Source organism: Drosophila innubila (genome assembly GCF_004354385.1).
Source record: "Drosophila innubila isolate TH190305 chromosome 3R unlocalized genomic scaffold, UK_Dinn_1.0 2_E_3R, whole genome shotgun sequence".
Classification (NCBI taxonomy): Eukaryota; Metazoa; Arthropoda; class Insecta; order Diptera; family Drosophilidae; genus Drosophila; species Drosophila innubila.
In genome coordinates this window covers 8,762,670-8,790,111 of record NW_022995380.1, presented here as the reverse complement: position 1 = coordinate 8,790,111, position 27,442 = coordinate 8,762,670, and the positions used below count along the sequence as shown (strand labels likewise).

Here is a 27,442-nt window from a genome sequence, read left to right as displayed (position 1 = left end):
GATTTCTGACTGTGTTTAGGGGGAATGCATAAATTAATTGAATATTGCGCATACGCCACGTGCTCGTCACAAATTAATTTCATCTTTTTACAGCATACAAGGTTTTTTTTAAAATTTAATCAAACACTTTAATTTGATTAACAGCGCACGTCTTTCAATATAAATTTATGGCCACACGACGCATAATCAGAGACCAGATCCAACACTGACCATCCGTAAAAAAGGGTTAGCTGCCATGCCATATACACACACACACACACACACTTACACCGCTGTGCCACCTTACACTCGTCAAAGCTTTCAACACTCCAACGCCGTCATTTAATATGCGTGCGTGACGTGCTCGAGCGCGGGGGGAGAGTGGGAATTGGTGTCGATGTGTTTTAACGTCTAATAGCAACACGTACGTCTGATAAAATATTTTATTGGCATGTGTGGCTGCCGTCCTGTCGGTCAATTTATTTTATAGATTTTTTAAACGCCCCTCCACTTTCGATATGATAACTTACGACCCCAATTGGCCATGCCCACAATTGTATTCGATATCAATTCTCTCAAAGATTTCTACTTATTGTAGCTTTCAATTTGTGCATGACTATTAACATTGATTTTTATTAATATTTTTCTTTTAGTAAATGTTTGTTTTCTTGTTAGTATATTTTTTGGTCATTTTCCAATAAAATTTTAAATTCAAACTTACTCTTGTTGGAGCCAAGATAATTTATTTTGAAGTCTAGAAGCCGTCAGGGAATATATTCTATAATACAATATTATAATAACAATATTGCTTTATATTGGCAGACACACAAAATTTAAAATTAAGCATATGTTTCAGAGCACTTTAAACATTTTTAAATCTATGGGATGTGTAATACACACATTGTGTATATTTTAATTTTATGTATGTTAATGTTAATGCTACGAAATGTGCTTGCTTTATTCTTTGTGATTGTTAGTCATAGGTTAAATACGAGTAAGAATGTATAGATATTATTATTCATTTATTTAGTTTATATTTTGGTATGCATAATTGATGGTATTATGTTAGGTTAAAGGCGTTTTACGGTGGGCTGCCCGTACAGAAGAACTCGCAGATATAAATCATTTTAATATACAAGCTAAACTGTAAAGCTAAACAAACACCGGAGGCACTTTTATTTGCCTACGTGTCGTCCTTTGTGTAGTTCCTGCTCCCTTCATTACTCACTACTCCCTAGACCCAATCCCTATTCCTTTTTCTACTCGTATCTCATCATGCAAATCGCAAATAAATCTCTCATTTCTGGTTCACGGAAATCACGGCAGGCGGTCGGTCAGCAGAATTTTGGTAATGTATTTGTTATAAATTTAGCTTGTGTGTGTATGGCAAATGCCAAATGGTAAAGGCCAACTGGCAACTGCTGATGCCAAATGTTGATTCAGTTACGTGTGTTAGTGTTTGCGTGTGTGTGTGTGTGTGTGTGTCGTTGGGTGGTTGCTCTTTCCATTATCATTTGAGTTCAGCAGTCGCTTAAGGCGTTCTTTGTCTGCGTTTTGTGTGTTTTCATTGTTCTGCGCCGTTAAGCATGCTACGATTTTTTCTTATTATTTCAGATTCCCTTATTTTTGGCATAATTCAGCAATTAGCCACCATACAAGGCGCAACATTGATTCGCATTAGCCAAGTGTTGTTCAATGAGCCAGCCACAAAACTTTTTCAAATCAAAGCGCGACCCACAAAAATCAATTCTCTCTTTAATGCGAGAATAGACAGAGAGAGAAGGAGAGAGAGAGACAGTTAGTTAGAGTGAAAGATATTCTAAAATGTAGCGTGAAAGTTTTTGCAATTGGACAATTCGCTGTTATTTCGTTTGCTTATTTTGACGTTGTTGTTGCTGCGCCGTTTGGAATTTTAAATATGGCGTCTGTTTTGTTTGAAAACGGAAACGAGTGTCTGTCAGTTTATTTGTTTGTTTGTTTGTTTTTTTTTTGATGTTGATGTTGTCGTCGGCAACGTCAACGACCCAAAATGAAGTCAAGCAACTTTTATGCCGCGTCCTTTGCCAAAGGAAACGCCATCTAATGTGTTAGTTCTATGTGCATCTGTAATTGTTGCTGTGTGTGTCTATTTCTAAATGTCATGATCAGTGGCGTTGTCAAAAACAACCAAAGTGGGTAATTTTTTGCCGCTCCTGTAACTTCCTCTTATTCATTCTCTATCTTTAACATATTAATTATTTCTCTTCATTTGACTAATTCACCCCTTTTAGCTTTGTTTTATCCTTGTGGCCCCGCCTCTGTGCATTGCCTGAGCGCCTTGCTGTTTATGAAATCAACTCACATAAACATTTACAGCACAACAGTGTGAGCGGCAGTGTGCACTAATAAAGTTTGCTTTGCATTTTTAATAGTCTACTTTTCGGCGCATTAATTTTAATGCTTCTATTTTCGCCAGCAAAGACAGGAAGATAGACCCAGGGAAGATATGGAGGAAAAAATTATCTGCCAAGTTAAAAAGAACTTAAAGTTAATTTAACTAACCCTTTTCACCACACAAAACAAACTTGTCATTCATTATACGAGTCAGTGATAAGCAAATGAAATTATAGGAATTTGGATTTTATTGATGCCCCACGCGATTATAACTCAATGCCACAGGACTTTTCAACCTACCGTTTATGGGGGGAAAATAAATTCCAAAAGTACCAACAGCTTATCGCAAATTTGCAATAGTTTTGGCCTTCAGTTGAGTTTATATTGTAAATAACTACAAATAACTTTGTGTGCGCGTATAATATTTATGCAGATTTTAAATTTTTATAATGTTGCAGTTGCAGCAGCTGCATGAGATAAACGTGCCAATAAATTAATGTGCTTTGCATTTCATTATTTGCTGCTGTCTGTCATACGATAGTAATTTTACAAACTATGTACAAATTATATGAATTGTACATTTGAATGTCCTCTGTTCTCCCTCTTGATCCTCTCTCTCATCGTTGTTGTCCTTCAGCTGCTTTCTAACTGCATTTTCCGGCTAGTTTGGCATTACACAAAAATTTAATTAAATACAATCTGCTGCAGGCAATGCGCATATGTAAAATGCAAATGACCAACGATGGTTGGAGAAAATGTGAAAAAAAAGACGCAAAGTACTTATTTGGTATACAATGCAATATAATACTTGAAAATTCAAGTAACAAGGAAACGAAGCAGAAGGAAATTCTTTAGTGGACAGTATCCTGTAATTAGGAAAGAAGCAATACAAAGTTTATTCATATTTATTTGAATATACAAGGAGTACTTTAGTGATTTTTTTAAATACAATTGATTAATTTTGATATTATCGAGAATTTTAAGGTAATCAACTGAGTTTTTAACTAATTTTTCATAAAACTCAATAAAATATACTCTTATTTAATTAATGATAAATTTTAAAGTGTCCATATATTGTCTATATAGCTAGAATAAACATAAATACACAGAAATTCAGGACGTCAATAACAAATTCTCATCACTACCAAATAGCACCTTCTTTAATCCTTTATCAGGTACAGGATATACAAAAGTAGTCTAATTACCATACCATTAAAAAGAGAAATGGAAAGACTGATCTACTTTGCTGTCATGCGAAGTGTTAAGCTGCAGTTGTAAAGAGGTTTTCATAAAATGATTTGTATTGGCAAATAAAGCAACTCATTTACCATTTTCAGAACGTGTGAATACGTTGCACAAATTTGTAAAATATGTCAAATGCAATTTAAAAAAGAAGATGAAATAAAACGAAATACAAAATAAAAAATCATACAAATTTGTTGCATGCAACTGCAAAATGAAGAGGAACAAATTGGGAGCTGCTGTTGCACTGACAGATGGGTGAACATTTTGTTAGAGAGACAGAGATGGAAAGTTAAAGGGAGAGTATGAAAAAAAAAAAACAACAGAATGAAAATGGACAAAAAACAAAAACAAAATGACTGACGCCATACACAAACAATTTGCAATTCAACAGCTGAAAGGATCAGCAGTGACAAGCGCATTTGCTGGATGTTTGGACTGGTGATATGGACTGCCTAAGGGGAAGCAAGGGGAGGAGGGGGACGTACAGCTTTTGTCACCCAAAGCGTTACCCATACACATGTTTCGGTTTCGTTGGGTGTTGCATACAAATGTACGCTCCATTTTTTAATACCCTTCAAACGGGCATATGAAAATATGTTCACTGTTCTCTATATATAATTCCTAAATTGCTATGATTGTTGTCGTTCTTGTAAAAAGTGAAGAGTTCTGTTTCAGATCTTTTATAATTAATATAATTAATTTTTTGTATATCATAAATTAAAAATGAGTTTTTTATATTTAAAATTGCATCACATCTCTCAAAAAATATTTCCAAGGATTTGATTGTATGTTTTCAGCAACACCGACAATTCTTAGAGATTTTTAGAACAATTTAAAAACTATATTCTGCACACTTAAATGGGCCAATAACTTGCAGAAATAATAAACTCAATTTTGAAGTACCCTTGAAAAATTGAGAAAGTGTATAAAATTGTTATTTATTATTTCAAATTATTTTCTATAGCAACCAGTAAGAGTACTTGGTCGTCTGAGTGTCATATGGCTTTCTGTGTTCATTTTTTGTATCACACAGTTTGCATGGCACTGGTAAATGCATTTGTTATTGTTGTTGTTTTGTCAACACACCGATTTGTTGTTGGCCATGTTGTTTTGTTGCCGTTTTTATCGCATTGGTGAAATTAATGAATTTGTTCGGTTTTGCATGATGAGTGTGTGTGTGTGGAATTGTTTTCTTAAGCATCCCTAATATGATGTGAAAAGAACGATAAAATAAATGAATTTTATGTGTATAAGAAAGATTCGAAAAGTTTTAATACTCATCTATAGAAATTGTCTATGTTTATTGTCAATAATAAACAAATATAAACAAATGCAAACATTAAAGTCAATTGTTTGATGGGAAGTCTAACGGAGCCTAGGGAGAGAGCTCGAATATGGCTTAAATGTATTGCAGACCCGTTAATTGTCAAGTACAAGAGTCCTCTGTTAGTAAATTGATTGAGATTAATTCATAATCTGTACTAATTTTTGTTTGTTTGGCCAATTAGTGTCACGATTGCCAAACACTTGTTTTGGGCGTAATTAATTGCTTATTAATTAGCAGTGTGTTGCATAACCTGTGGCTAATAATGGCCAATCAACTGGGGCAATTGAGGGAGCAAATTCATATATTATTAATAATTTCGAGTGTTGGTTTAAGCCAGCATCATTATGGGGTATTAGGTTAGAATTGAAACGTGGTCAAAATTTCTGAAAAGAAAACACTTAATGAAACTATTACGCGAATGCGAGCAAATTGAAAGCGAAATGCATTTTAATGCCGCATTTTCAACTTAACTACAACACACACACATACACCAAGGCAAACATATCCGGTCAGAGGAAGCCACAATGCGCCATAAAGATTGCAAGGCGTGGGCTGCCTGACAGACGGCAAAGGTTAGTTGTAGCTTCAGCTTCAACTTTGGCATTTAGGGCTGTTGCAAGTGGAGTTGCTGCGTTGCAAGCACGTAGAGATCGTTGCCATTGATTTATGCGCCGAGTGCCAGCGGCAGCATAAAGCGTAAAGCGTGAAGCGTGCAACAAGCCAAGGCAAACGAGCCACATTTACTGTTGGCCAAGGGTCAGCTGCTAAATAAGTGTGTCAACGCTGACTCGCCTTTGCCACGTCATTCACTCCACTCAACTTCAGGCTACTCAACTCCACTGACACTGCTCAACTAAATGAAACGTGCCCGAAAGTATGCTGCGATTTTTGTTCTTCTTGTAAAACGTACTCCATTCAGTTCGAAGTGGAAGCTTGCCAGCCATTTTATGCTACAAAATTTGATTAAGTCCATGCCAGCGATAAGTTCATTGCGCTGTAAACGCTTCGTCTTGCCATCGTCTATGGCCCTTGCCATTTTACATAATTTGACATGGTCATGATGTGAACGTGAACGTGAACGAGCATAGCAATTAACTCACACACCCATACACTCGCACTCACTCACACACACACACACACACAGACACACAACTGTTGTGGCGAAACGCAATTACAATTGCAGAGCCAAAATTGCGCCTGTCGCCGACATTGGTGTTCGATTTTTGTCATGCATGACATGCGAGTAGGGGGCGTGGCATTGCGGTGGGCATAGCCCATTTCAGGCAGCCCACACACATTGTTACAAATGCCACAAATCGAACGTTGACGGTTGATGGCAGCATTCAGCTTTTGCGGCTACCGGCAGTAAAAATAACTCACAATCAGTGTAATTACTCATACGACTCGTTGGTCGATTTTAAATCTGATTTACTCAACGAACACAAAGTAATTACACGCCGCGCATGCAATTGTAATATTTTTAATTATTAAATAACATTATTAGACATGGCTAATCAATAACTAAATCCATCTTGATACGAGTTGATAAAAACTGTCGCAAATCAGCCGATTATGAATTTATAATTTTAGTCCATTGCTTAAAAAAAAATGTATTTAAATAAGCTTTTTTTTGATTTACAGAATTTTAAAATCAATTTGTTATGGTTGTTTACCCAAACAATAATTTATTTCTTATGTGGCATCAGAATTGACTTGATCAATGCAGTTTTAATAAAGTTTTAATAACATGGACAAAGGTATAATTTAATTTTCATGCCTGATTAGATAATAATAATTAGGTATAAGATCAATAAAAGCTTTTTAAATAATTTGTTGGCTTGTCCAAATCAAAAACTTCCCCTCATTTCGAGTTTCTGGTTGAATTATGTTGAAAAATTAAATTTTTAATTTATTCTGTATTCTTTTTTTTTCAACATTTTATGAGCTTCTGACAACGTTTCAATTATTCATATTTGCTGTGGTAGCTGCTAATGTTATAATGAGCACAAATAAATGATAAAATATGCATGGGTAGAAAGTGCATAAAAACTCGAGAGAAGTCACGATGGATTGATGAGTTGGCCATGGGAATGGGGTGGCAAAGGGAGTGAAAGTGCAACAGGATAGATGCTATGGAGCAAGCAATTTCCGCAACATTTGCACAGCTGCAACCGACGTGATTTGCATTAGCCACGCCCATGTGGCGCCTCTCTTCTGACTCCCTCTCTGACTCTCTCACTCGCTGTCTATTTTCTTTTTTGACTGTGGCACATTAGAAGTGAGTTTTTGTGCAATCTATGTGCATGTTGCACGTCATGTTTGGCTATGTTGCACTTATGGTTTTATTCTATTGCAGTTAAGGATTTATGGCTCAGTCGTTTATTTGCCAGTTTGCAAGTTGTGACCAAAAGTTGCAACCGTCTGCTGCTGTTGCTGCCCCTGATGCTGCCTCAGATTTATGGGCGCCAAAGACAAACCACAAGTTGCGACTTAAGACAACGTTCTAACATACAAATAAACTGTACCAACTAATAAACGCAGCAGCAGCAAAAGGATGCCAAAAACAAATTCGGACAAAAAGTTGTCTCAACTTTATGGTCAACTGAACATAAATCGTTCCATTGAGCGTGTCATGTTGCAGCAACAAAGAAGACAGGACAACAAAACTCAGTCTGTTGGTATGTAGGAGAAATTTGTTAGCGGCCAATTGTTGGTGGCTAATTGTTTGTATGGGCTCACTTTGTTTTTTTTTTTTGTCCAAGATGCTGTCTTAGACATTTCATTTTACACTCGGAATTGGCCAAGAAATGTGCCCATAAATTTAACTTAGCCAACTTTTAGCGCTGTCTGCCAAGCGAGGCAAGAAAGAATGCCAAAAGAAGTGCAATACGCGATAACAACAATAAGTTGCAAGTTGCAAGTTGCCAGTTGCTAGTTCCCAGTTGCTAGTTTTTCGAATGCACAATGCAAAAGTCGATAGTTTTGAAATAGTTTTGGCATTACCAATGCCTTTACCCTCCTCCGCTCAGTACCTCTTTTGATAAGGCTGTCGAAGAGTCAGCGCCGTTTACTGTCACTTCAATTTCCAAGTCGACGGCAAAGACGAAGACGAAGACGGCGACGGCGACGAGGGGAGCTCAAAAGTGCTTGGCCAAAATTTATGCCATTTTAACAAGCAGGCAAACAACAACATGAAGTTCCGTTACAGTTTCTTTTCGTTTCGTTTCGTTTCTTTTTGCTGCAAATGGGCATAAATTTGCATTTAATGCAGCTCAGAATGAAATGGTCTAAAATGAGGATAGCAAATGCCAAAAATTATTTTGCTATTTAGTATATAATTTTCTGGTCTCAGCTTTGGCTCTTGCCACATTTCTGGCTGGGGTTTGGTTGCAGGTCGCAGGTCGCAGGTTGCAGGTCACAGTTACCGCTAGGTGCCATAAAAGCGGCATAAATTTTTAAACTTTGCAAAAATTTGCATTGCAAATGCCTCACACACATACACACGCACACACAAACATACATACATACATACATACATACATGTAGTTAGACTTGTTTGCTGTAGTATATTTCGCGTTCCGCATGCGGTTTTAACAGCGTTTGGGTCAGTCTATTAAAATGCAAAAACCTCAGCGCCCGTTTCCCTCTCCCACACACCCTGTATCCTCCATTTTTTCGTCCGGAAGTCCATTTTGTCTTGTCGTTCACGTCATAAATATGGCCAGGCAAATGGCGTCGGTGTTTATGTCTTAGTGTGTGTGTGTCTGTTTATGTTCGCCGCTTTTAATGACAATTTGCTTGGGGTTTGCATTAAATTTGAGCGAATTTCACTTGACACACATACATACATACATTCGTTTGTTAAGTGCATAAATTTAAATATTTTCCACTCTTTGCATTTGCTTTTACAACTTGCTTTCTGTATCTGGCCATTACTTGTAGTAAGTGCGAGTATTCGTTTGATGAAAGTGGCATAAACCAAGAGGGAAAAGATTGAGCAACACTCAACAGGGTATTAAAGCTGTCAATTCAATTTATCTAACTATCTAACATATATAAGCTTGAATAGGTTTCACTCTTCAATCGATTTATTTTCACATTCATTTTTCAACCCATTCGTCATGTTTTTGATATGCCTGGGGAAATGCTTTATTATTATTAATTTGAATATTTCAATGCCAACATCATAAATCAAGTTCAATTTATTTACGCACAAAAAGCTGTTTGAAAACCAAAAATGCAAATTGACTGCAATTTAATTGCTTATATAAAGATGAATATTTATAAATACATAAATGGAAAGTTGTTTGTGCTGTATGTCTTACTATTTAGTTATTATTTTCCCCACGAATGCTTTAACATGACGGAATTTACTAGCCAAGTATAAGACAAAGCTGTCGCTTGTCACATAATGTGAAAAACAATTTTTCTTTAGCTATAAAGCTGTATTTGGTGTGTGTTGGTGTGTGTGTGCAACTATCAAAAAACCAATTTTCGTTGCTAAATTGATGTTTATAGCAATGTACGATGATGACAACGACGAGCTAGATGATGCTGCTGCCTTTGATGGCGATGATGAGCTTATTGTGACCACCCAGCTCCTCCGACAACTGCTCCCCTCCCTTCTCTCCACTGTCTTAGCAGGCGCTGATGAAGACAAAGTGGCAATGTGAAAAACTAAACGCCCAGCCGACAGTCTGGGACCTGACTTGCTACAATGCGGCAGAGAAAATCCTTTGCGCCACAACTAGTGTCGACTCGCGTCGAGTTGAGTCGAGTTGAGTCGAGTTGAGTAAAGTCGAGTCGAGTAAAGCCGTGTCTCCTCTCATCGCAACTTGATAGCATTTTGATGCTTGCGCTTGTAATTTATGTGACACTTGCAGTACCATAGATCAGATAGAGCAGAGGAGCTGCGGGCTATATCCTGATATCACTATGATGTGCTTGCTGTTGTTATAGTTATATTGGCTTTTATTATATTTGTTATGAACTGTTGATTTGCTTGAGCAAATTCCATCAATAGCTATCAGGATCTAAATGCGCGCATTGTTCAGTAAAATGTCCGAGACATATCAATATTGTTATGTTCTAATCATTTAATTAAACGGGATTTAAATTCACACATACACACACACACACATTCACATGCACACCGATTGTCGGCTTCCTTTTGTTAGAGATTTGCGCGACTGACGCTTGCACTTGAGAAGCTCAAATGCAATTGCATATTAATTGAAACTCACTCATCCATCAGCGCCAGTCGCTGAAGGGTCGAATGCACTTGAGCACCCCTCGCTGCATCACACATCAATTACTTCACCCTCGTCGACGTCCTCGTTTCATACGCCCCGTCAACCACTGACACTTACCACTTGCCACTTGCTGCTTGGCGCTTGCCGCTTTACGAGTATTCTGAGTAAATTAAATCGTTTCGTTGCACACTCACATTTTAATGAATGCCTTTCAAATGCTTTTCTCATGTTCACAATTCGATGCATTCGAGCCCTCCTCTCACCTTGTTTTCATTCCTGGTATTCTGCATATGTCGGAAACAGATCAAAGCCGTGATACTCTAGCCCTCTTTGCTTTGTACTCCTAATGACATTAGAGGCAATTAGATGCCGGAAAGGAGCTTATGCAAATAGCGCCATTTACGACAAATGGTTTCGCAACATTTTCTCTTACATAACATTGAATTATGCGTTTATAATTATTTTTCATAGAAATGGGAAATAAAATACCAAATATGAAATTTATCTTAAATTAACCGACTGATGTTAAAATAGACCCCAAATTTATTCAAAATATGAAATATAAAATGTATATTTAATTAACTGACTTATATTAAAATAAATAATATTGTATATTTAAAGTTCAGTTTTATTTCTGCAGTCATATACATTTTTGTTTAATTTTATATAGACTATTGGCACTAGCTATAATATCGCTAAAATAAAAATTTAGCAAATTTCATTAAGTCAAAAATAAATTAGCTAATAAATAATGAAATGAAAACATAAGTAATTTTCTTCGATTGAATCTTAGTATAAAGTCAGTTTTCACCTATTTTCTTTATAAAAATAAACTTTCATTTGTGGCTTTCTCATTGAGATAAAATTCAGTCAGTAAATCAGCATAGGGGAAAGAAGACTTAAGAGGAAAAGAGAGTTAAGAGCAGTAGCTTTCTCTTATGCTCAGTCTCAATTATAGCCAACTCTAAATAAATTGCTACCACTGTTCTACCTGCTAAGCCACCTTGATATTCTCCCATTAATAAAGGCACATAATTGCACAGCTGTTTATTCAATTTGTGTCATTGTCATAATCTCCAAATAGTCTAAACGCGACTCGAACAAAAGTCTAGCGTGTTGCTCAAGCTTTAGACATTAGAAGCGTTTAACTAGCAGCTGCAACATCAATCTGACTTGCGGTAATTGGCATTAAAATGAAACTGTTAGTCTGGGCGTTTTCATTTTGCCTGATTGCTCATGGCGTAAGTGGCCTGTTCTTTGAGGAGATAAGTCAATTCTTTGGCGGCAAGACGGATAAAGCTGCTTCTGCTGGGATAAATGCTGTCAATTCAAATGCAACTACGATAGGATTGCTTGATGAAATGGAGCATGCAGCCGACAGCCTAAATGATTTTTATCAACAGTTTAGAAAGGTAACTTGAGTGGCTCAAATAGAAGCACGAATAGTGAACATTATGCGAATTGCAGGAGCTGCATAATCTCATGAAAGGCATCAGTGCCAGCGATGACGTTGATGGACATAAGACATCATCCGGTAGCTCAGCGCAACTGAAGCCCAATTTCAATGAGAGGAATGCCAAAACAACAACTAAAAAATTGGATACAGCAACAGCAACAACAATCAACATTATAACCACTAGTAAGCTTGAGTTACATTCAAGCACGCCGCTTCCGTAATGAGTTAAAGATGAACAACACAACGAGAACAAAGATCAGTTTTCATTAATTTAATTTAATGCGGAGAAGGTCAGACACATTTGTTTATTAAATAATCCCAACACAAATATCAATATGAGAATTAACAGCTTTCATTAATATTTGCACAGCTGTCACGACAAGTCATCTGTTTTCACAATCAAAAATATTTCCTCACTTTGGAGCGACAATCAAAAGTTCATTATCATTACATCAAAAGGCATGTTGAGGCCATGTTTTTACCTGCCAACACTTTTGGTAACACTGAGTGCAGCGCTGGTTCAGGTATGTCTTAATAATAGCTTAATTGGAGAAGTGTCCTTTAGTAAAGTGAGGTTAGGCTGCGCCTTCAGGTATTGCTGTGATGGACATCGATCGCCTTAACTTTCCCTCAGATATTCCGGAATATGATTACATTCTAACTGATAAGGCAAAATTACAGCAGTTGAGAAAACAATGGAAAGAAGCAGGTAAGACCCTGCCCGTTTTATGAGTAATCCTTGACAATAATGTCCTTTATCCAGTAGATGTTAACATGATGTTAATGCAGTTTCTGCAGCTCAACATGATGAAGATTATGTTTATGTTGGATGTCCTCATCCTAATATGCCTTTTCTTCCATATCAACGAAAGTAGCTAAAAGTATTAAACATAATTTTAAATAATAATTCTACACACTTTTATAATACCTATAGAATTTAAAATCAAAATAAAGAAACATGTAATTAGCTTTCCTAGTATTTAAGCTTTCCCGTACCATAAAGTATAATAAAACAAGGTACATATAGAAACATCCGTGTCTTACAATTAATCACCTATATTTGCAACGGAAATTGCTAGATATACAGCAGTTTGCTAACTAAATACAGGGTATTTACTGGGTGTACATCCCTCAAAGCAAAAAGTAAATAGGTCTCAGACTTAAAGTGAGCAATTGGCATTTGTGTAAGCTCTAATTAAGTAGTTAAGCGTACATGTGAATAGCCTTCTAGCGGCATTGCGTATACGCCGCATTAGCCAATCATTTGCTGCAACAAATGTTTTGGCAGCTTTGCTTTTGCTGTTGGTACACACACTCGTTCATTAATTATAAGCCACTTTACGGCTGGAATGGTCAGAACAACGAACACCATCCAAATCGATTATTAAATATTGGCAGCTCAGTGTGCCAATTGTTGTAGCCGGTGTCTGCAGCAGCTGCTATTGCTGTTGTTTGTTTATTTGTGTGTTTGTTTGTTTGCTGGCAGTTTTCCATGAAGTCGGCTCATAAATATTAACAGCTATTAAAACACTGAGCAGCCATGCAAAAGCAGGCTTAAAATTAATTTTAAAGTTTAAAACTGGTTGCCGCGGGCTTTACGCGCAATTTAGCAGACAAGCTGCATGAAAAGAGGGCTGAGGAGAGGAGAGTATGTATGTATGTGCATTGTCCATGCATGTGGATGTACGCTTCAAAGCATTCACTGCAATTGTGCAGCCTCAATCTAATGGCTCATTTAATTAAAAACGGAAAAACGGAAATTGAGCAAGTGAGCAAAAACGAAGTCGAGTCCGAGTCCGAGGCCGAGACCGAGCCGAGAGTGTCCGGTTGGCCAAGTGGCCGACATAAACTTTTTACCAAGTTGTAGGATATATTAAAAACGGGAAAACACTTTGGGTCAACTAATTCTCTGGCACTTGGCTTGGCTGCCTCTCTGCTTAGCACTTTTTGGCCATTTTGGCAGCTTTTGTGGTAGGTTTGAGATTTGGCTGGTTGTCCACTTAGCCAAGCGTAGTGAAAGGGCGTCGAGTGCCAAGAAAGGAAGTCAACGCGCTGCAATTAGTAAGTTTATTGCATGAAATTATGAAACGCTTAGTAAAAAGCCGGCGAAAAATGAAAGCTACTACGGATGAAGTGAGAAAGAGCGAATGTGGCATTAGATGGATGCGTATATTAAAAAAAGATTCGGGTTCAAAGTGCTCCCAAGTTAATTAAAATGTTCACATATTTGAAAAGTTTGCCATCGCTAGCGCCGCTGACAAGCTCGACGTAGTTTAATCATGTAAGTGCTGGCAAATTGTTGGCTAAAATTAGAGCCAGATAAATATTGCGCATACGCCTAGTACGCGCGTGTTAAAAGGATGCCAGGGAGCCCACAGGCCGGGTTTAGTTCGTTTTGTTCTTTCCGCATAGCTCGGCTCTGATGATGCCAAGTTTTATGCTAATGGCTTTCGTTTAAAGCCAAAAGTAATTTATTGTTGTCAGTGGGCACCATCAAAAATGTTGCTGCACATTCATTATGCCCAACTCTATGCGCCTCTTTCTCTCATTCTCTCCCCCTACGCATTCACGTATGCATGTATGCATCCTGCACTGCATGTGTATGTGTGTACATTAAAATTTTAGCCGAAAACATAAAGCCACCTCCCTGCCAGCTTAAAAACTTGCATAGAAATTAAGTTAGCCAAGAGGAAAAAATGCTGGAAAACGAAACTAAATGCTTTTCCGCATGTCTCGCAGCTATTTGTTCTGTTAACATTTTTAATGCCCTGTAAACATCAAAAGTAGCATGTGGAGTTTTTGTTGCTGTAATAAACCTTAAACAAAGCGGCATTAAATTTTATCATCGATTGAGACTTGACTGAGGTTAAGAGAAAAATGACAGTCAAAAAATGACAATTAAAAAATATCTAATAAATTTTGTATGTATTTTTTATTAATTATAATTATAATAAGTATGAAAATATATTGATTGTATAGATAAGCTTAGGTTTGTTTGAAAATATTAAGAAATAAATTAATAAAAATATTAAAACGATTAAAAGAATGGCAAATGAATCTAAATAAGAAATTCATTTAAGAATATTTGTTGTTTAAATCCGATTAAAGGGTATCTCCAGGTTCAGTCCTCTCATCTCTACCAGCTTTTTATTATTCAGCATTAAACAGAAAATCCAAAGCTACATGTTTTATATCCCTGCCAGGCTGAATGTATGTTGGTTCGTTGTGTTTTGTATAAGAAACAAAATTTAAATATTTTAGCAAGCGGTTGGGAGCTGGCCACGCGACACGTCTTTGACGTTTTGGCCTACTCGTTTCGTTTGCTGCCATCCGCAAGTATGCAAAAGATAAAACGGCCGCGAACTTTGCAACATGTTTACGGTAAAAACGTGATTTTCGAGCCAAAAAAGACAGAGCCCGTTTGGCGCTGACCAAATGTGGCTAAGGCCGAACCCTTTACCAACCGCAAATAAGTTAAGTTAAGTGGCAAGGCACGCCAGAGTTACCACCGCACCATTGCAACATATTCACAACCCACCAGTCCGGAGCCCAACCACAGTTATAAAAATTAAACATTTGTAGCTTTGTCACGTTTGTGTTGACACTTTCTTATCACAGTCAGGCAAAATGAGTCTGCGGCTCTGACTCTGACTCCGGCTCCGGTTCCGAGCTTCAGCCAGCTGTCCACCCGCAGCTCAGAGTTAGAGCACTCGACCTGGCCTAAATATGTGGATGTGCGTGATAGTTTTGACTGCGGCTCTCTCACCACGAATCTCACCTGACCCAAACTCACATAAAACTCGAAATGCACGTATTTGCGTTTGTCATAGTGTAGAAGGAGGTTGTATAACGTATGTGGATAGGCCGCAGCCATACCCATTTAAACACACATACACTCACACACCCAAATACATATGCTGCGCGTTTTCATTACGGTTGAAATGCCCAAGTGCGACGACAAGATGTCAGACTGAACAACTGACTCTGCCAAGTGAATTTGAGCTCTATTATTTGCTCCACTTTTATACCCTGTACGTATCAAATGGAAAAAGGGGTGGCATATGGTCACTGGTGCTGGATTGGAAAAATGTATTGAAGAAAACGTGAAAAGAAAAGAACTATAAATAAGACTGTATGTGTATTAAGTATACTTAAAATATGATATTTTAATAAACGTAAGGAATTTATTTGTTAATCATGTTTATTTAACGATTAAAATCATCCTTTTAAAATAAAATTAATATTAAATTATAAATTGTATAAAAACTTAAAAAATATGTATAACAAAATTATAATTACTAACCCAGAGCTAAATAGTTGTGCTTTGAATTTTAGAACTCTTAAAGATCATAATGGGTTAATTTTAAAGCCATAATTGCATTTTATTTGCTTATGTGTGATATGCAAAAATTGGCATGTGAATCAGAGCAATAACTTGAGCTTTTAATTCATTGCCATTGCTGCTGTGGCTCAATAATTTAATTTGCATATTTAATATGTACGAAATTGTCTCTGGCAAAGCTGTGCGACGAGTACGTTTTCATTTTCAGGCGGAGAATATTATGCCAAGTCATTCCGGTGTGAGTTTCAAGTGTATGAGAACGAGTAAAATAAAAGTAAAAGTAAAGTTGTGGGCAACTTTGTTGCCATGCAACTTTAATGAGTCGTCGCTCGAGACCACAAAACTTGACAGCCAAAGGCTTCAAATTGAAAAAGTTTAATGAGCATGCGTATTTGATTAAGCTACACACACACACACATACACCTGCACATGTAAAAGTGAGAGAGAGACCGAGTCAGAGAGAACGAGAGAGCGAGAGCGATGGGTTAAGCTTCAGTGTGAACACCTTTGTCGTGGTTTCGGTTGTTGCATCACATTCGGATGCCTTTCAGCACGAATGCAATCATAAAAGTTGACAGCGAAACACGGCGCAAGTTTATTGACAAGTCTGCTTTTGACACCTGCCTTGGAAGTTGGTAATACGTGCACATATCCTGCCACGAAGTTATGCCACAAAAAAATTCTAATTCATTTGCCTTTTCTGTTTGCCATTGACCGGTTCAAATGCTATTTTATCGCCTGCTGTGCCGGACTATTTTCAATTGGAAGTGACTGACAGGCTCCATGACTTCCTTCTCCCATCCCATCCCTTTCCATATTCACGTCTTTCGAAAGCTTTCTGGCAATTCAATTAAACGCAGAGCTGCATGAAATACACTTTGCCGTTCAATCGAGAGACTTGCCACAGGCAACACCGAAAAGGAGCAAATGTAAACGAAATACAAGAATATCTTCTTACTTATATACCCATTTTATTTTTAAATTGCACTTGGGAAAGTTTAACTGATTAAAATCTAGAAAATACTTTAAATAAATACTATTTAGTACAAGATGAGTTAATAAATTACTGAATAAGGCACACTTGGAGAAAATACCTGTCTAAATATTTAAATTATATATTGACTATATAACTTATTGCTTAAATATTTAAAGAGTATTTTGTAGGCGATCTTAAAATACCATCACAGGCTTGACATTTTCTTATGCACAGGTATTGCTGCTTTCAATGTGAATAGGAAAACCATAAAATGCATCAAAAGGCTTCAAAGGCTCGAAACTTTTGGCATAGGTGCCAAGACGTTTATTATTGTAAGGAGCTGTGACGATTTTGGGCCAACAATATTTGCAAGAAATCCGTTAGGTTGGGGAACCAAAGGCACACATACAAGTAACCTACTCGTTTTATTTGTCTCAATGGCAATCAAAGTTCCAAGCTTTTTGCAAGGCAAATGGCACAAAAGTTGAATTGACTTGAGCAGGAAATTAAGTTGATGGTTTCTTTCGCTCGACTTTGAGTGCAATGTCTTTACTTTGTTTCTCAGCGTGTAAGTGTGTGTGTGTGTGTGTGCATGTGCCATTTTAAAGAGTATTTATTTTACTATTTGCAATCCATGCAATTGCTCGTATTCGCATTCTTTTAACTTGTAGCTCTGCCGAGCTCAAAAGCATTTAAAAGTTCTTCGAAATAAATATCTGATATATACATATATAGTAAGTATGTTGGACACCTGATTCAATTTATACAAATTTTTATTTTTTATCGTAAGAGTTAATTCACAATATGTCACTTGAGCTACAGTTATCCATTGGCGCACGACTCACGTTGCGTATACGTAATCCGCTAATTCAAAGTCGAAATTAGATCGAATTTCACAGTGCGCTGATTGTTGTTGGTCTTGTTTTGTTTGCTTAAAATGCCCAGTCTAGCACAGAGACAAAGAGGGAGAGAGACAGAGAGAGAGAGAGAGTGAAAGAGATGGAAAGGAGATGAATGTTGTTAACAGCGCAGTTGAGTATATTTAGCAGGATAGTCATTTGCATTTCCCATAGTAGTTTGTTAAACTTTGAACTTTTGCAAATTACATGAGTCCTGCCACAGGATGCTGTCATCCTGTTTACGAGGCACTGATGTCGCTTTCGTTGCTGTTGTTGTTTTTGTTGGGTGTATTCGTATATATCTTAATGTTTGTATGTGCTAATGTGTCCCAATCTCAGATTCAGCTGCTGTGCAAATCCTGACCCGTAACTATGTCCTGTCAGGTAATGAAAATGCATTTGCCCAGCATTTACAGTTTTGGCACTTTGGAATTGAATTTGTTATCAAATTAGTTGCACAAATTGTTGATGAGGGACGAAGTCATTTAAATGTCTGTGCTAATATGAATAGTAGGATCAAGTGCAAGATGTACCCAATGGATTCAAAATACCCTCATTATAATTACGCTTTCAGTTGTTAGGCTTTGTAAGTTGCAGATATTCCGGCATGTGAGCGGAGTTAATATGGAACTTGGCTTCTTCATCTCCTTACTTACATTGAATTGCAACCAAATAATGCCACTAGACGAGTAGTCGTATTATATTATGTTGTGGCAATATTATTCCAGCTACAGCTACGTTGCCCCAATTCAACAACAGTACCATCTGGCATTCTGTTCTGTTATCAGCTATCTGTGTTAGTGTTCATGTATTTTATATATGTGTGTGCCTGTGTGTGTTTGGTGTGCATGTGCGTGTCGAGGACTCTTCAGTAACAGAGAACTGCAACGGGTAAGATTTGTTCGATCAGACTCGAACATTGACTCGTACTCGTTGTGATTTTTTCACTTTGTTCAAGCGATCGGAGCGGATCGTTCGAACTGAGCGTTTGATTCGAACGGTCAGTTCGAATCAAATCGTCTGCAATCATGCTGATCGTTTGTGAGCGTTCGTTTCGATCGAGTCACGAGTCATGATCGAACTTGCTGGTTGATTTGATTTGATTCATACCCGTTTTGTTCAAACGATCGGATCAATCATCGAGTCATACTCGAGTTGACTCGTTCAGAAAATGTGCGAGGCAGAGCGCGCACGTGGCAGCGTTTGCGCTTGCAATGATATGTATTTATGCGCGTAAATATGTATATAAATGCAATAGTATTTATGCTTAAGACGTTTATTGTAAAATTTATTACGGGCTGCGTATACATACGTACATACATATGCGTATACATACATACATGCAATTACACATGCCCATAATAAAATAATACTATTTTAATTTTTTTAAAGACTGGAAAAACTATCAAACTTTAAATTATTTAAAATAAATTATACTTTTATAATATTAATTAATTTGATTTTTTCATTTTACTTTTCATTTAAAATTTAAATTTTTAACAGACATTTTTCATCATTTTATTTTATATTTTATAAACTATTCTAAGTTGACATTAAATAAATAAAAAAATATTTAAAACTAAATAAATAATTAATAATAAATAAATAGATTATAAATAATAGTCTTAATAAAATGTGTGTACATAATTGCGTTCATATAAATATGCATTTACATAAATATAATATAATTACATAAATATAAATGTATGTACATATATGCGCACATTTACTTAGAAGAAGAAGCAGGAAAAAAAATACAAAACCAACAGTGTCGTTTTCGATCGTACTCGAACAATCACAATCAAATCAAATCAGTCAGCAAGTTCGATCATGACTCGTGACTCGATCGAAACGAACGCTCACAAACGCTCAAAAATCATTTCGATCATTGCTACTCGATCGTGATTGGATCGAAACGAACGCTCACAAACGATCACGATCCATGACGATCGCTGCTACTCGAACGTGATCGGATCGAAACGAACGCTCACAAACAATCACAATCAAATCAGATCGTATGACTCGAACGCTACTCGACCCGAATTGTTCGAAAGCAAAAAAAATCATACCCGCGACTTGATCGTAAACAAAGAGACCCGTGACTCGATCGAGCCCGTTGCGACCGAGTCTCTGAGTTGATTTGATCGAACTTGTCGCTCTGGTGCTCAATCATACTCGAACATACCCGTTGCAGTTCTCTGTTCAGTAAGCGCGGCTGGTGCGACAAGAGCATTACAATATGTAAGTAAAAGGTTATTGATATATGTTTTGCCCTCTCATTCAACTGCTGAATACTGGCAAACATGCTAATAATGCTTGTAATTCAATCAAATGGAAAATAATATTGCAAAATATAAATGTCCAATTCATGTACAGATAACAAACATCAAACAATACTTCTATGGCTTGCAAACTCGACGAGTTTAATAATAATACGAGAAATCAATTGCACTTGTAAAACATAAATATATTTTATAGCTAACAAAACGAGAGGAAAACAAAAAATATATAACTTTAGTATTTTAATAATTATGCCTATGACAGATAAATTATATTATTATTATAATATTAAGGCAACAGTCAGCAGTTGACTAATAGTTTCTGTACATTACATAAGAAATATATATATTTTTTAATGTTCCCAATAAAGTGTATTAAAAGCTCACTGATAAATTGCGCAATGGGTGTACTATTTTAACAAAATTCATAGCTTGAAAAGCTCGAGAGTGCTCAATGTGAGAATCAATGGAAAACTAGCTCCACTTAAAAGCCCTTTGATGATAGACGCAGCAAAAGGCAATTTAGCACATATGCACATACAGAAAGTTGGCAATGTATTTATACAATTTGGCCAAATGAGTTTGCTTGAGCAGAAATTGCGGTTTTATTTCGAAAACCTTTTACATTTACTCACTTCGAAAGAAGCTGCTTCAAATTGAGGTCAGTTGGACTTCAATCAACCTTTAACTAAAGTTTTAGCTGAAAATATGAAATATTCGCTTAAAATGTATCAATAGGAGTGAGTAAGTGAGAGAGAGAGAGAGAAAGAGAGAGACAGACAGAGAAGAAGCTTTTCATCGGAGCATATTTGTGCAACAATGTTGCCTAAAAGGATAAACGAAACACACTCAACGAGCGCTCTTTTCAAAATAGTGAGATTGAACATATGAGGTAAACTTTCATAAGAATTTTATTTTTTACTTTTTGTCTGTTCGAATGAATAGCCAAGGGTCGGTGCAAATAAAGTTATATAAAGACCAACTGTGGACTCAAATATTAATTAAAAGTCATGCAAAGCTCAAATGGAGTTAAAGATCCGATTAGTTTTTAAGTTATATTCAACTCAATAGCTTTTACAGGCAAGTTTTTCTCATTAAAAAGGCGTTGATAGGTAAGCAACACTTTTTGCTCAAAGAGTTTGGTATTTTGCCAAATTTTCTGACTACTGCCGGTTATGCAAATGGTTTCTGGCTCCTGGTTCCTTGCTCCTGCCTTCTACCTTACAAAAAAACAATGTATTATCACTCAACTCATAATTTTCCTCATCTTTCTAGTAGCTGGGAAATGCACTCAAGAGCGCGAAGACTGGAAAATCGATTAACAACAAACGCCAAGCGCTAAAATAAATTAATACATATTTAAAAATTACTGCACCTTGCTGTTGAATGTTGTTGCAACATGTTGCAATTGAGTGCTTTGCTTGTCAAGCAAGTAGTTACTTGGTATATAACTAAATACATTTAATGACATCTCATTTTATAAACACATTTTTAATAACTTTTAAGCTGAGTATTTGGCAAATATTTGCACTGCATTTAAATGAATTTGTGCTCGAAATTCATCAGTTTGCCAATATTGTCGAATTATAAAATTGTCAATGTGGCAAGGTGGCAAGCAACCAACCCAAAGGAACCAACAGGCTGTGGAAAATGTGCGTTGTCAACTGTCGTAAATGTGAATAATGCTCCACAAATAAACAAATCAGGTGGTGCTCGAGTTTCGACCATTTTGTGTATAATTTATGACATAAGCCGGAAGGGTACCCAAAGCCAATGGCATACTTGGCTAAGACTCGACTCGGCCATGTCTTTGCATGAGGCAGGCACTAAACTGAAATATTGCTCAACATTTTTATTATTTGCACACATTCGCATTCACATTCACTTTCGCATTGGCATTCACATTGCTTTCTATGTCGACCAACGTAAGTAGCTCTAGTTGTTGACTGTTGTGTATTGAGAGTTAGCCTGGCCAACAAAGAGACCAGTGGCAGCTGTGGGAGCAACAATGCAAGCTCAGCCAGCAAAAAGGCTCACAAATAAAGTCCTGTAAATGCTGACTGAGTTTGTGGCTCTGCTTTGGACATTGCCCATAGAAACAACAGCAGTTGAGAACAATATCAACGATTACAACAACTAATACAACGCCGACAATGGGCATCTTGTTCGGCTTATTGAGCATAAATCTTTAAAGACGCAAAGCAATTGTTCTCCTCACTACAAGCACTTTGCTCATCTGACCTCAATCTGTGTACTATTCATTAGGCATTGTACATTGTACTGAAACTATAAAAATTACAACAAAAATTAAGTTACATCAATCAATGCTTTGAACACAAAGAAAGGGTATATATAAGCCGTTCATTCATTTGCTTATAAAACTAAGCACAGGAAATATCCTAAATTTATAGATGTTTGAACTTTTTTCTAAAGATGTTACAAAGACTCATGCAAGCTAAAGGGTCTCAATTAATTATAAAGGATGCCATAAATTACAAGTTTATCGATTCTCCATCGTATTTACACTGTACTTGTAGTCTTAGTTTGTTCAATAGTTTAATTAAATTAATTTACTTATTTATTATTTATTTATCATTTTATTCAATTTCGAGATACTATTTATTAATTTATTAAGGATATATTTTGGATGAGTTAGGTTAAATTTTATTATTATTAAATTTTATTTTCTACTTAACTGTTTGCTTCTTATCAACAAGCTGTTAAAGTTGATAGGAAATATATTTAAAAAAGAGTTATAAAGATACTAAAAAGCTGCATTTACATTTCATCCTTTGACAATCATGTCGTGAGTTTCACAATTATAAATATTCATATAGTTCATTTCTCACATCATCAAGCCTTCCGTCTGTCTGTCTGTCTGTCTGTCTGTCTGTCTGTCTGTCTGTCTATCTGTTTATATGAACATTACAATGTGAAATGTGCACTCTGAGCGTTCCTTTGGTTGTCACTTAACTCAAGCATAAATTCCACAATTGTCGAGCACTTTAGCTGGGTCACACGGCCAATGGCAATGGGTTTATTGTTGTTTGCCTTAAATTAGTTCAGTTCCCGTTCCAGTGGCAGTGGCAGTTGTAGTTGAAGTTGCAACACAGCAGAGAGAGCAGTATACAAACACACACTCTCACATTGACGAACAGACATTGCCTTAGCAATATTATCTTGCATTTATCGCCCATTCACAATGCCACAGATCAACATGCAACGTGGGGCAAGTGGTTGGTCGTCATGTGCAGCGCTGATTGTGGGTTATTTGTCATTAATATGCGAACAGTTAAGTACAGCATGTGCATGTGTGTATGTGCGTGTGTTGCTTATTGTGTATGCAACATTGCCAGTATCCCCCTCTCGCTCTGACTTCAATCAGTGCCGGAAGCGAAAGTTAATTGTGCGCATGTTGCACGCAGTCGACGACTTTAAGTCTTTGTATTGGTAATGTAAATTGTGAGCACAGCCTTTAAAACTCAAAAATTCAATAATACACACACACACACACATGCACGCACACATAGACTGTGGCTGTAGGAAAAATAAGCAGAGAATGTAATTTGTCGCTAACCAAGTGTGTACTAACCTCATTTTACTAAAAGCATTAAAAATAAAATGTAATCACATGCTTCATAAAAGTAATAACTACACATGCAGAGATACTAACACAGATACTCACACATACACACACATAGGCGAGTACACTTGTGTATGTATGCGAGAGACATGAGTTTCCTGCACTTCAGAGCAACGCTTACTACGTGTCGCTATAAAAGTCCCGCTGAATATGCGTGTGTGTGTGTGTGTGTGTGTGTGTATATGTTGATATGTGTGAAAGCCTTGACGTCGCCATCGCATCGCTGTCACTGCCAACATCCAACATCTAACAGTCATAGCCGTAGACGCAGTGGTCGTCGTCATCATCGTCATCGTATGCCATTGTCTATGTCAAAACACGCACAAAGTGAGTATGAGTATGTGTGTGTGTGTGTGTGTGAGTGTATGCATTAGTGTGCGTGTGCGCGTCTGATTTTTATGAGACGATTATGGCTTGCTTTTTATTATTTGCCATTGAGCTAAAGTGTTGTGGCATGAAAATGTGGCTTGAAAACTGGCAAGCGTTCGCAAGTGCTACGATTCACCCCTTGGCAGCAGACACCCCTCTCTCTATCAAGCTGAATCTGAAATGAAATTCTTGTGTGTTAATTACTGTCAAGCCAGAAAACTTGTCGAAGCTGTCCAACTGGTTGACCTGACTACGGATTACTCATTATGCCAGCAGCCTGTCAGGTGAGCTATAGAAAACCAACTCTCTGCTCACTGTCTTTCTCAGGCTATGTTACAACTGCCACTGCAAGTGCAACTGTAGCTTATTGCTGCCAAAAATGCAGAATACCAATTACAATAGACTGACATTTATCGAAGCAGTTCGGGGCAGTTCTCAGCTTCTTCTTCGAATCGGTTTGTGGCATCAATACTGCAACTGAACTCTGACAAATGTTGATAAATGCAGTGTCAACGAAATGAAATATTAAGGCCAGTAATCGAAAGTTCAAGCTATGAAATTGGTGGATAAGGAATGTGTCAGAAATTTGCCCAGATTCTAAGCGTTTTATCGTGTTCCACATGACAGACAGACAGACAGACAGACAGACAGACAGATAGTCGGACAATTGACAACTCGCTCAGGCAAAAGTTATTAATTTGTTAGTGTGGAAATGAAATGTTTTTTTTTGGAAAATTCTGTCTAAAAAACTAATGAAGTCCCATCAAGCTCAGATTCAATTCATTATCATCATCATCATCATCATCATCAACAGTTGGTCTAAGTCGAAAGTTGAAAATCAGCTCGTGCGAACATGTGAAGAGCTTTTCAGAGACTGTGCTGTCTTGGCCTGGCCAACAGTAGCTTGGCCTTATGCACGCTCACTTACGCACGAATTTGTGCGTGGCAACAATCGCCAAAGGCGCAAACAAGGCCAATACTCGTAGCTGGCTCGGATATGGGATGGTTAGTCATGCGTGGCAATTTGACCCAAAAAATAGTTACTACTTATGTTACCATGTGGACAGTTGACGTTGGCAAAAAGTTTATAATGGAATTTGTAAGCATGAATAATTATGTGCACGAGACTTCCTTGAAAAGTTGTTAGAGATATGCTGAGCTCCGTTCGCTGCATGTCCTTTTCCTACTTTTGCTTCTGCACGAGTTGATATTAAATTTGGTTAAAGTTGGCTAATTAACTTTGATTTTTCCAGCCACGTGGCGTATGAGCAATATAATACATAGTCTCCTGCTGTGTAAATAGATTATCCAACAAAAACAAAAGCCATCAGGCGACAAATATAGCATCTATATTTGCTCATCTTAATCTGTCTATTCACCTGCCTAAACCCTGACTAATTAATTATTTTAGCTGTTGCCCTTGATTAATGCTAATTGCGTCTGCTCAGCGTGGTTTCAATTGTTTTTAATGCTGATTTCTTAGAAAATGTATTAAAAACAAATCCGCAACCAGATTTTAGCCAAGAACTAAGCATCGGTAGCGACAGTGACAGTGACAGTCTCAACGGCATCCGTGGGGCTTTTGGCCAACAGAGTCATTCGAAATTGTATGCAAATGACAATGTAGCTGGCCATGCCAAAAATAAACTGAAATGAAAACGCAAATCTTCAGCACGAGTCTTAAATAATTTCTGCCTTTTACCTTTCCCAGCGTTTCGTTGTTAATAACCAAGAAGCCACCGGCACTGAATTGGCAACTCTCTTGGCCCAGATGGGTCGAAATGCGCAATAGATATGAGTTCAGTTGGACATCGCTACGATCTGTGTTGAGGCTGTGAAATATCGAGCGAATTTGACGCTGAACAAGCTCACAGCGGTTCCAGATTAAGCAGGGAACAAGCACTTCCAGAAACTTGCAGAGTTCCTCAGCTATGCAATCTGAAAGTACGAATTATATAAGATTGGCCATACAAAAAGAACAAATCTCACCTACAGTGCACGACAGAAGTATTCGTTTGGTTTAGCAAATTAATGAAAATCCAATAGGGCAATACGAAAATGTCCACAAAAAGTTTCAAGGTGACTGTAATCACACTCAGTTCAAAGTTGCACTCAATCGAACGAATCGTGTTCCAAAGTAACCCATGAAGTTGCCACAAGGTCGACAAGCGTTCCAAGGAGACACGTTGAACTGACCAGATCTCAGAGCGTGTTCTTTCCAGCTCCAGGAATAGATTTAAGCTGACTTCATGCAACTCTTGATAGAAGGCCAGGATCAGAGCTGAATACAAACTGAACTCACTGATACGCGTCAAGAGAACCATTTCCGAATAGAAATTGTAGTATAAAAGCAGGGATACATCCGTGACCATATTGTTATAGATGGTCATACCCATGAGTAATAGACAGCGCAGGAACAGCGATCCATAGATACCCTGGCAATAGCGACGAATGGTCAACAGATTCACTTTGTAGCCAAATTGCACTCTTAGCAAGAATCTTATTTTTTCCAGCTGTTGCTCAATCTCCTCGCCGCGATTCTTCCAGAGCAGCTCCATTGCCACCACGATGTGGCATGTGATTAATGCCAAATAATTTAACACGTCGATAATTCGCGAAAACTGATCAAGTTTAATATCGTAGACAACGTGATAATTAAAGCTAATTCGCCAGTTGACGATAAAGCCGAGATACACGAACAATACAATCATATACAGGAACTTCAGATACCGCAGTGGGCGTGGCGGCAACAACAATATAAAATGCATAATGCGGCGCATAAGGCGTAGCGAAGCTTCGTGCAACTCAATGGGTACATGCCACATGACTGGCATAATTCTCGACAATCGTCCTAATGGATTATTACCTAATTAACATTTTTATCAATCAAGCGGAAAACATTTAACTTGTTCTAATCAGAAAATTGATCTAGTTCGACTTGGTACGAATTTGAATACCCGCAGAACTTTATAAATATTATTTTTTTAATTTCATAAAGAAATCAATTTAAATCTAATAGAAATTATTATTTGGACCAATAAGTAATTAAAGTGTATTTTTGTAAAAAAAATCATTGCCTTACAGTTATGTTTTTATATCAATGCAGTCTCTGAATGATTATTAAATAAAACATCTTCTTTTAAATCCTGTGCATCCTTAAAGTTTATGCGAAATTGTATGCAAATGATAATGTAACTCACGACACCGAAGAGGAACTGCAAATAAAATCAAGTAAAGTATCTTAACAATCGAGTTGTTTGAAACTTACTTTTCCCAACATATCATGGTTAATAGTTATTAAA

The 27,442-nt window shown here is 37.1% G+C and overlaps 2 protein-coding genes across 4 annotated transcripts; one reads left to right on the top strand and one right to left on the bottom strand.

The window, feature by feature from the left end:
- The first annotated feature begins 11,324 nt into the window (after positions 1–11,324).
- Positions 11,325–12,599, top strand: LOC117791049. Of its 3 annotated transcripts, none has more exons than XM_034630678.1 (5): positions 11,325–11,588; positions 11,644–11,922; positions 12,003–12,156; positions 12,212–12,341; positions 12,399–12,599. In XM_034630678.1, the coding sequence occupies exons 2-5, from the start codon at positions 11,912–11,914 to the stop codon at positions 12,509–12,511; spliced, it is 408 nt and encodes a 135-aa protein (XP_034486569.1). In that variant the 5' UTR covers positions 11,325–11,588; positions 11,644–11,911; the 3' UTR covers positions 12,512–12,599. The 3 variants fall into 3 exon arrangements, with proteins under 3 accessions (XP_034486569.1, XP_034486568.1, XP_034486570.1); XM_034630677.1 differs by having other exon boundaries at positions 12,396–12,599; XM_034630679.1 differs by having other exon boundaries at positions 11,644–12,156; positions 12,225–12,341; positions 12,396–12,599.
- A 13,068-nt stretch (positions 12,600–25,667) lies between these two features.
- LOC117792485 (putative gustatory receptor 98a) lies at positions 25,668–26,965 on the bottom strand. Its single transcript, XM_034632651.1, has 3 exons — positions 26,134–26,965; positions 25,843–26,078; positions 25,668–25,787 (listed from the first exon to the last, which is right to left on the bottom strand). The coding sequence occupies exons 1-3, from the start codon at positions 26,963–26,965 to the stop codon at positions 25,668–25,670; spliced, it is 1,188 nt and encodes a 395-aa protein (XP_034488542.1).
- Between the last annotated feature and the right edge of the window lie 477 nt (positions 26,966–27,442).